The sequence below is a fragment of the Coturnix japonica genome, chromosome 27 (genome assembly GCF_054131305.1).
Source record: "Coturnix japonica strain WE chromosome 27, WE-NBRP24, whole genome shotgun sequence".
Lineage (NCBI taxonomy): Eukaryota > Metazoa > Chordata > Aves > Galliformes > Phasianidae > Coturnix > Coturnix japonica.
This window is the reverse complement of record NC_140689.1, coordinates 7,650,167-7,660,811: the sequence shown is the minus strand read 5'-3', so window position 1 is coordinate 7,660,811 and position 10,645 is coordinate 7,650,167. Positions and strand designations below refer to the sequence as shown.

The following is a 10,645-nucleotide window of genomic DNA, read 5'->3' as shown; positions in this document are numbered from 1 at the left end:
GGAAAGGTAGAGAGAATGAATAGGACTATTAAAGATAGATTAGGCAAAGTAATGTCACAAACAGGACTCAAATGGCCAGATGCATTACCTTTAGTCTTATGGGATTTGAGAACATCCCCTAGGGAGCCTTTAAAAATTAGTCCAGCTGAGGTTTTATTTGGGAGAGTAGTGGCAGTACCAGGAACATATGTCTCAGCAAAAACTGTACTTTTGGAAGGGGAAGAGAATATTACTCAATATTTGTTGTATTTACAAGATTCCTTTAAGAGAATTCAGCAATATGCTTATTGTTATCAAGGATTACCAAGAGATGTTAAAGTACATGATATTATTCCAGGAGATATGGTAATGGTGAAAGTGTTTAAACGGAAACATAAAATGGAGCCCAAATGGGAAGGGCCCTATTGTGTGTTGTTAACTTCTCTTTATGCTATCAAGGTCAAGGGTAAAGAGGCATGGATCCATCATACTCATGTGAAAAAGGTCTCTGCATCCTTTTCTTCCTCGTCTGCATAGCTTCAGGACATCGGTACCAGTATGAATTCTCCTATCGGGACATTTTGACTGGACATCAGGTAACTTTGAAAACGAAAGAGGTTTCTACGACTCAGCGTGAATTCATCATAGAAGGAGAAAGAAATACTGACTTATTACAACTCAACAATGTCCGAACCCCTTTTGGCACATTTCGATGGTATATCCCCGGTAGTACTCGAGCTAATTTTAGTTTTTGCATTAGAGCACGATTTTCTTATCCTTCATACCCCAGAGTACCTCCTCCTCGGCTCCGAGCGGTATGGGTTAACCATAATATTAATTTTAGAGAACCAAGCAGTGGTACTGGAATCTGGTGTGTGGGTATGCTCCCCGGCTTCAACAATTCGTGCTGTCATAAATTCTCCATTGCGTACCCTCGGGACGGGTTTAAATTAGTTCATACACATTGGCAAGAGGTAAAATGGGGACCTATGTCCTGGCATGACACAAGTAGCCATACTCAGCAGATGAGACACCGAAGGTCTTTACAGCCACATGTCTCTTATGAATTAGGCCACTATCGTTATTGGACAGATAATTCTCATGTATCAATAATGCAATCGTTTGCCCAGAATCTAAATGTCAGTGATTGTTGGATTTGTTCAGCCTTACCTAGATCAGTAGCACATGGAGTAAATTTGATTGGTATCCCTATTCATGTTAATACTACTATTGGTCATATTTGGAATACAACAATATTAAGAAGTAATTTTACCACTCATGCTTTATCATTGGCTCATACACGATTGGAGAACAATACTTATATTCATTGTGTTGAAAATCGTGATTCTACTGGAACCTATTTGGGAAATTGGACTTTACGATGTGATAATCTCACTGCTATTAAAAACAGAAATCAATTGATTTTGAGTCTCCCAGGAGCCTATTGGCTGTGTGGAGAACATGCGTACAAAATTTTACCCAAAAAGTGGCGAGGAAGATGCACTTTAGGCCTAGTTGTACCCGATATGGAGATCATTCCCAGAGAAATAAATGGAACGTTATGGCATAGGTCTTTCTATGGACGTACTAAAAGAACTATTTTAAATCCTTTAATTGAACGACCAACAGGATTCCATGCATTTGTGCGTTGGTTTATACCTGGTTTAGGTGTTAGTGAATTGGAAAAAGCAATACTGAATGTGTCAGGGGAGGTGGAGAAGTTAGCTAATGCAACGGCTTATGGCTTATTAACTATACAAGGCGAGCTTACAAACTTATCTAAAGTAGTTTTGCAAAATAGAATGGCACTAGATATGCTTTTAGCTTCGCAAGGGGGAGTGTGTACTGTATTGAATGCTAGTTGCTGTATGTATGTTGATCAAACTGGAGAATTATTAACTGATGTTGGGAAAATATGGGAAGTAAGTAAGACAATGCAAGAAATACAGAAGGATGATACTCGATGGGGTTTTTCTGAAACATGGCATTGGCTGACATCCTGGTTGCCAAATCTTTCTGCTATTGCTAAGAAAATTATCTTGATTATAATTGTTGTGATTGTTCTGATTGTTATTGTTTATGTACTAATACAATGCTGTATGCGAATGGGGTCTGCTTTAACTGTAAAGGCACCACCGCCACCTAAGATAGTTTTTGGTGGATATCAGTAGAATACTTGGGAAAGTAGCTATTAGAAAAGGGGGGACTGTTAGGAAAAATGGTAAATTTCTCAACCAATATGCTACTCAAGTATCCCCTGTATAGCCCTGAACCATGACCCATGTAGGGGTGTTAGAGTATTGTGAAGTTATGAAACAGCAGAGGTAGACAATAATAGTGCTGACATTGCTATTTAGTAGTTAATCAGTTAAAATGTATAGTTTAACCATAAGACAGATGGAATGGACTGGTCTAGCCCGGATGGCTCGGATGAAAGAAGATAATGAATTTCTGGACAAGTTCAAAAGAAGAGTAACACGTGAAGCATGAAGCCTGGGCCTAGGATGAAACACGAGAAAGAAGGACTGAAGATGTATTGATTAATCACGAGAAATGAATAACATAAATGATGTAATGTTTACCTAATCATATAAATATAGGACGTTTGTAAAGCTTAAGGGTCATTCACTAGGAGTGACCCAAGCTCTGTATGCATGTTTCACCTGAGCACTGAGCTTGTTAATAAAATCAACACTGGAGTACCCACGAGTTCGAGTCTCGACCTGGTTCCTTTCTGCAACACTTTAGGCAGATCTGACTTCAGCTAACCCAGCACGAGGTACGATCCCAACAACTGAACAATGCAGGGCAGCAGCTGCTTTGAAAGTTGCTTTACCAATCTGCCGATTACTTTTTACGTCTAATTGCAGTCTTTATCTTCTGACCGGGAACTGAAGATCCGGAGGCAGAGAAAATATTTTTTCCATTAGTCCTATGAATAGAAACCGGTAGCACAGAGTTAGGACAACGCAGAGTTAGCGCAACGACACATCATCAGTAGGGTAAAACTAACCTGTCTCACGACGGTCTAAACCCAGCTGACGTTCCCTACTGTTAGCTGACAGTTCAGTAGCAGCACTGAGCAGATATTCCAGAACAACTGTTTTATCATCTGGCTGCTCACTACTCAGCAGCTGGCAACAGACAACGTATGATGAATGGGAAGAGAGTTCCAGAAACCAAAAGCAATGAAATCTCTCTCATTCAGCAGGTAAGCAGCAGCGTAACAGCTCAATTCAGATCTTATTTTTCAAGAACACTTCTCATGGCTGCATGATATTTCTGAGAGCTGTGCTGCTATAAAGCCATCGTTGCCTACTTAGCCAGTCACACTAACAGAGCGAGGAGAGATGCTGTCCTTAGACATAAATTCCGAAGTACATCTGAGCACCTCGCAATTTAACATCAGTAGAGGCTGCCTGCGCTCCACAGATAGTACCAAAAGCTCAAGTGAAAATCTGATTTGGTCTCTTACCCCACTGTAAACGTTGCAGGTTGGCTGAATGAAAATCCTGAAGAGCCGGAAGGTAGTACCGATGCTGCCGGTGCAGGAGGATTTGCACCAAAAGTAAATACTTCTGGGTTACTCGTGAAGTTGAAATTAGAAGTACTACTCCCAAACTGGAATACGGGACCTGAGAAAGACGGGGTAGAAGGAGAAGGGAATAAGAAAGTTGAAATTTGAGTTTGTTCTTTCCAGGAAAGTCCTCCCCTCCTTCCTCCCACCACCTCTAACATACATTGCTTAGACCTTGCTCAAGGCGGCACAGCTTGGGGTGGGAGGGAGGTTTACCAGAAATGCTAAGTTACAACAGGAACAACACCTAGACAACGTCATTTGTTTCAGTAGAGCATCATAAAGAGATTTTTAGACTGCTGGCAAATTGCTAAGGAACTGTCTGCTGCTACCTGTACTGCCATTAGTCTATGGCTGCATGCACCACAATATACAACAATGTACAACCTATTGGTGAAGGTAGTGTACCTCTCCGGCAGTAAGGAATCAGATGCAAAATACTTAACCCTGTGTCTACTCCCTCTATGGAGGGCAATTCTTACAGTAGAGTATGTACAAAAGGCAGAAGTAATTTCATTCACTAAACTTCAGCTGCACTTCATGGAAACCAACTCACTGACTAACCAAGCTCTCTTTGAGACCTGAAACGAAAAGGATGGTCAACACTCACCAGCATTGGAGGCGCCAGAGCCAAAACCTGGCTGTTGGCTCAATTGCTGTCCAAACACAGTACTGCTTGTCACAGAGCCGAAGGCAGGAGGCGCAGGCTGAGAGCCAGATGAAAACAGTGATGTCGACAAAGATCCAAAGCTGGGAGCATTTGGCTGGCCAGGGCCCTGGCTCTGGCCAAATGCTGGTAGCTGACTGGCACCAAATGCTGGTCCAGCAGCAGGCGCTGAAGACCCAGACCCAAAGACAAATGTAGAGGATGACCCTAAAGGAAAAGAAGAGAAATTTCAGTATGTGCTGAGTTGTTTTGTTTGTTACAGAGCTTTATGTTTGAAGCCAAGTAGGTAAAACAACAAACAGCACCTCATTCATGATAGGAATCCTACCTTTTCTTGTAAGTTACATGAAAAACAGCATACTTAAAGGAGTCAGACAACGCACACCTCAAACACGGGTTGTCTAGACTCAAATTACTGTTAGCCATTCATGCTCTAGAAGCAGGCTCCCACAAAGAGCACAAGCTGATTTGTATTACTAAGACTTATTTATACCACGGGTAAAGAACACTCACTCACTTATTTGTATTATTTTAAGCGTTCAAAACACAGCTCCTGATCTATTAGAATGAGGAGAACGCCAATCTTTCCTCTCATAAGCAACTGCTCCCCTTCCTCATCCAAATGTTTACAGTTATCAATTTCTGGAGACCACATCAGGCTTGCAGGGACCTAACTGAGCTACCAGAATAATTCTGTCTCTCCATATAATAGCAAACAAGCTCATTCAATTAGCTGCTTTGGTTCTGCATGGCAAGCAGAAATAATGAGAAAAAAATACAGGACTGAGCTGTGACTTCAAACATACACACTTCTGCTGAGCAAAAAGAGACCTTCTAAATAGCGCTATTAATCTAAATGCAATTTAAGCAGACGTCACGCAACATAAAAATACCAACTGCTGCAATGTAACTTGGAATGGCTGATTGTTTTTCCAGGAAGGAAAACAGAAGTTAAGACGGACTAAAAGGCATTCCAGTACTTTTATGAAGATTTGAAGATTATGAAGACCAAGAAAATGAAGGACTGGCTATCGTGCTCATTAGAAGTCACGCTTTACAAAGCAGCAGCTGCATATATCAATACTGTGTTTGTAATATACACTTGTGAAGGGTGGATAGTACAAATCTTGATGTTATTTACAACGCTCGAAGAGTTTTAGGTATGGGAGAGAAAAATTCAAGTTAAAACTAACTTTTAACCTTCAGCACTGGATTGATACTGAGAAGAGGGAAATTCATTCTCACAATGACAAGTTCCTATGCAAATGAAAGCCAGTAAAGGATTATCCAATGCACAAAATATCACCACAGCCAGTTGATCCCTAAACTGTATTTCCCAGACTGCCTCAAAACTTGACCTGAGCCCCAAGCATTAGCACTGTTTATATATTGTTGGATGTAAATATTCACTACTTTTCTCAATTTCCATGCATTTTCCCTACCTGTTCTCCAGGAAACACTCTTTCCCTGCTCCACTTTTGTGATCTAAGAGCAAAAACAAAAGCACCTGCTTAAATGTACCTGTTGAACTCGATGTGGCCGTGGCTCCAAAGGTAAAGCCAGAACTTGCTGCATTGCTACTGTTGGCTCCTGAACCAAAGACAAATGGATTAACTGCTGCACCAGTGGTGGAAGATGTGGTGGTGGGTTTGTTTTCTTGAGAGAAGCCAAATGACTGAGATGCTGTAGATTCTGCAGAATTGCCAAAAGCGGTGCTGCTCACAGTGTTGCTGGCTTGCCCAAACACAAAGGGAGTGGGAACTGGTGCAGGGTTGGAGGAAGAAGTGACGCTGCCAAACAGGCTGCTGCTGTTGGCTGAAGTGGCAGGTACGGCTGCGCTGGAGGAACTAGAGCTCAAGAAGCTGAAGGATGGCTTTGCTGCTCCTTGATCTGAGAGGGAGAACAGAACATAAAACACTGCAAGACGGCAAACCAAGCGCAACAGAGAGACCCTGTTCCAGCCACTGTACAAGGAGAAATGCTGGACGATGTCTCAACTATTATCCAGCTACTGTGGATTACATAAAATCCAGGTTTAATACACTGAACGCTGCCATGTGCAATTAAAGGAATGGGAGAATTGTGAAGAATGATGACACCACCACAGTTCTAGGCTTTAGTAGTTACGGACACCAAGCACTGGCTATAACAACTGGAACCAGAATGAACCAGTACATCTCAGCTTTTCAAACAAAACTATTCTTCAGATGATCTGAGAAGAACAACATGCATTACCTGCAACACTTCTGTAGTTTGCTAAATAACACAGCAAAAAAAAAAAACCCCACAGTGGTACAGCTGCTTTTGTAGCCTCTCCTGAAATTACAGCCCTGTGCCTACAGCCCTAAAGCTGGCTAAGCCCATCATCCTGCAGCCTCACTCTTTTGGCTTAAGCTCACTGTAATTCAGTACTTTCAAGACCTGCTTTTGGGAGCCACGGAGAACAGCCCCCTGTTACAGAACTGTCACAAAGTACTGAGTGCAATTTTACATTTAAAGTTATCTTTTAAAGTATGCAGTTCTTCAGCTTTCCCTAAGCTTCTGCTCTCTCATTATTACACCTGACCCTGTTCTTGATTTCCCACTGCTGTTTTTCCAGAAGTTACGGACCCTTTTCATCTATGCCACTTTTAAGGGACTCTCTACTGTGCTGAAGAAGGCTCGTTAAAATCTCATTTTTACACAAGGTGTTTCATCAAATTTCCATGGTTAAATCAAACTCCAGAACTTCAACTCAATCATAAGAACCATAACCCCATGCGTTGCTTTTATTCTCTCTGTTCCTTCCCTTATAACTTCCAAAGTTAGTAGAAGTGAGTAATGAACGCTGTTCTGCAAACCATGGCTGATAAGTCATGAAATCAGAATCAGAATTCTTCCACATGGCAATTGTTACTAAAATCTTTCAGCCCGCTCTTTCAGAAGGTTAAAGATGCACAAAACTGTGTAGTACCTATTAAGCAATTTCCACACCTTCATGGCAGTAAATTGCAGCAGCACAGCTGCAAGAACACATGAATGAGACACCTCCTCACATCCCCTTTCACTATGAAAACCATCGCATGAGGCCTCTGTCACCACGCTAAAGACTGTACCACCAACTATGCTGCTAGCACAGAAACCATACAAACCATCCATGCTCATGTGGGATGCAATACAGGTTCTTTAATGTGTGACAATATGTATATATTTTTTGTCTAAACCTAGTCTTAAAACTCACTGAAATCAAAACAGGAATTCTACTAATTGTCTATACGTCAACAACTGGAACACAAATCACACTGCACAGAGTAATTAAGCTTTTTCTAAAGCTCCAGTACATGAACCCAGCAACTCCTACAGATTCTGTAACTTATGACTTCAGAGGTACCATCTGAGGGACTTAGACAACTGAAGACAAAAGATATTCTGCTTACCTGAAGTATTGGCTTGGGCCCCAAATGAAAAAGTTGGCTTTGCCTGCTCAGTTTCTTTCTCCGATGGTTTAACAAAGCTGAAGTTGAACATAGGTTTTGCTGTGCTTTCTTCTTTGGTACGTTCAGGCTGCCCAATGGAAAAGACAGGTTGTGCCTTTGACTCTTCATTCTCAACTTTCTTCCCAAACAGTAACGGAGGAGCAGAACTGACAGAATCCTGTTTCTCTTCTGTCCTTCCCAAAACAAACTGCGAGGCAGGAGCCGACTCCACGTTACCAAAAGAGAAGCCTCTCTTTGATGCAGGAGTTTCGTCCTTTTTCTCATCTGATTTCTTAAATGCAAAAGAAGCTGATGCAACTTCATTTTCTGCCACAGTTCCAAAACCAAACCAGACATTTGCAAGTCTAAGACTGACAATCAAAAAACTGCATTTTTCTCTCCAAACTGCAATACAGCTCTGACTTACTCAACTCAGTATGAACTAACACCAGTTAATTTCATGAGCACCACAGAAGTTAACTTGCAAAAGAGCAGATACAGACTCATACAGGAAAGCATTTATAGCATACAACATAGATTCACCTTGTTCATCACTGATGTTGAAACAGTGCTTGGTGACGATGACACAGTACTGCTAGTCAGAAAACTAAAGTTGAATGGTGCCAGAGATGCAGTACTGATGGGTAGGGATATTTTTGGGAGTACCGGTTCCTCCACTTCCTAGAGTTGTAAAGTAAAATTTTTCTCTTTTACAAAACATGCTACTTTCTCATCCTGCTCCGCTCTGATTCGCTACAACAGCGAATTTGGAACAAATATAACATTTAAAGTATTGTGTACTGAACCCACACAACAAAACACAAAATACCTACAAAGAAAACTACAGATGAAAGAACATTTACTCTGGTAAATCCAGCCTATACCACATGTAAGGATGCAAATCATATATCAGTACATCTTAAAAACAACAGCGTTTGTTCTTGCCTTTTAAGCTATTTGATAACCAAGACTGAATGAGTTAGGGTTTAAATGAGAACTGCCAATCTAATCACAGGCTGCACAGAAGCACCAAGATCTAAATAGAAATGAATGACTAAGCAGAGGGATAAATTGGTACTACAGACATTCAAGCGTATCCTACGACTTACAAGTGTTTCACTATTATGGTCTGAAAAGTTAATGGAACTTAGCTATTTTTATCTGCATCACTATTTTATTTGAATTACATAAACATACTCCATTGTTTATGATTTCTTTATATTGCATCAGCTAAAAGACCAACATAAAGACTGACACTAAAGATACAGTCATAGGCAGCTCAGATAACATCCAATCAGAAAAATAATCTTGAATATTTGTGGCTACAGTTTGATAAAATAGATCTTTTCCCCTTAAAACAGGAAAAAAAAACCTTTCACTACAAGTTCAGTAAGTATCAGCAATCCTAAGTCATCATTAGCAGACATGCAGAACACCATTTTCTAATTCTCTTTTGGACTCCTGGCCCGTACAAGACTTAAACAGGAAAGAATAAATTCAATAAACTTTGTTTACATACTTGACACTTGTTTCAAGTATCGCTGCATTATAGAAACCATACAAACCTCCACCAAAACATTCCTACTCTTTGGATACCTTGAAAATTGTAATACCAGGCAGAGGAGAGACATGGTTAAGCAGATAAATCAGCATATTCTTTCATATAATTTAAACTATAGAAATGAAATTGCAGTGAAATTCATGGCTTCCATAGCAGTTGTTACAAGATTTCCTCTTCTTGTATGGTATTCATGGGAAAAAGAAAGAAAGAAAGAAAAAAAAATAAATAGTGTGTTATTAAAAGCAATGGGAGATTTAGTTGAGCAGTGAAAATATTTAGTTCAGCATCTTGTTATGCTACACACTATTTTTGAGTTCCCTCTAATCATTTCCTATGGTGGAACATGATGAAGAACTGGGCCCCCTACTTAACATATTTCCCATTGCTACCAAGGTAAAAGGTCACCAATACACAGGAATGTTCACCTAACAACATGAGTCATGCAAATATCATCCTTTACCTGAAGGCAAATTCCTGCCCCTTAATATTTAAATCCCATCTAGCTTTCACTGATTTCTAAACATCACATCCTTCAAATATTCAGAACACACTGAGGGACAAAAGGTCCCTCTCTTTTTTCCTTCCCCTGTCTAATAGGATTTTTCACTTATTTTACCAAAGCAAAATGTTGGCAGAGAAAAAAAAGTCAATTAAAACAAGTTCCCTCCTTTGGCAAAGATGTTCACACTAAAGACAGAGCTGAAGACAGCCACTACTATATCTGACTTTAGAGACCTCAACTCTACTGAGACATCTTGTCTAGTACATGGTGCATTTAATGCATAATAGCAGTGTATAATGCACTCAAGCTCACTAACCAAGGGACCATGTAAAATCCACTCTCCTCCACCCTTAGCTAACAACTATTCAGTAAGGATAGAGTAATTCTTAAATCTGCATTCTCCTCCAACTTTGTCATGGCCGTAGTTGATGCCACTGTCTCCTTGGAATTCACAGCTCAAAAATTTCTCTTTAAGACTGGTGCCCTTTCTCTCTCTTCTGAAGAAATGAGACAAGTAGGTTTGATTATTTGTTTTTAAATCGCTGCCAAGTGGTACAACTTTTCAGATGACCTTCTTGGAACAGGACCAATATGGGAAGTTGGTTCAGAGCCTTGCCAGGGTAGTCTGCTCTTAGACAGGTGAGGGAGAGCAACGAATGAGTTGAATTCCAAAGAAATATTCCATTTACCTATATTTGTCCCCAGAAGCTCTGTTCTTGTTCTGACACTGTTAGAAACAAACAATAATACAGCCACAGAAGCCTGCTGGCATAAACACATCAGATGGAGAGCAGAATCAAGCCCACTGAATCTTTTATTGCAGTCACTGAGATGATACAGCTACATGGCAGTGCTATAGCTATCAGCTGCAACAAAGCTACCTGGAACACAGTCATTTTTCATA

The 10,645-nt window shown here is 40.5% G+C and overlaps 2 protein-coding genes across 2 annotated transcripts; one reads left to right on the top strand and one right to left on the bottom strand.

The window, feature by feature from the left end:
* The first annotated feature begins 270 nt into the window (after positions 1-270).
* Positions 271-2,174, top strand: LOC146756474 (endogenous retrovirus group FC1 Env polyprotein-like). The gene has a single exon (XM_085524476.1). It carries the CDS (start codon positions 456-458, stop codon positions 2,148-2,150), a length of 1,695 nt encoding a protein of 564 aa, XP_085380602.1. The 5' UTR covers positions 271-455; the 3' UTR covers positions 2,151-2,174.
* A 140-nt stretch (positions 2,175-2,314) lies between these two features.
* LOC146756473 (nuclear pore complex protein Nup153-like) lies at positions 2,315-8,105 on the bottom strand (the record flags this gene model as incomplete). The annotated part of the gene is made up of 5 exons (XM_085524478.1): positions 2,315-2,911; positions 3,455-3,614; positions 4,167-4,430; positions 5,745-6,113; positions 7,640-8,105. Coding segments are annotated over 5 exons (1,344 nt in total), but the record flags the coding sequence as incomplete, so codon positions are not given.
* Positions 8,106-10,645: the final 2,540 nt, after the last annotated feature.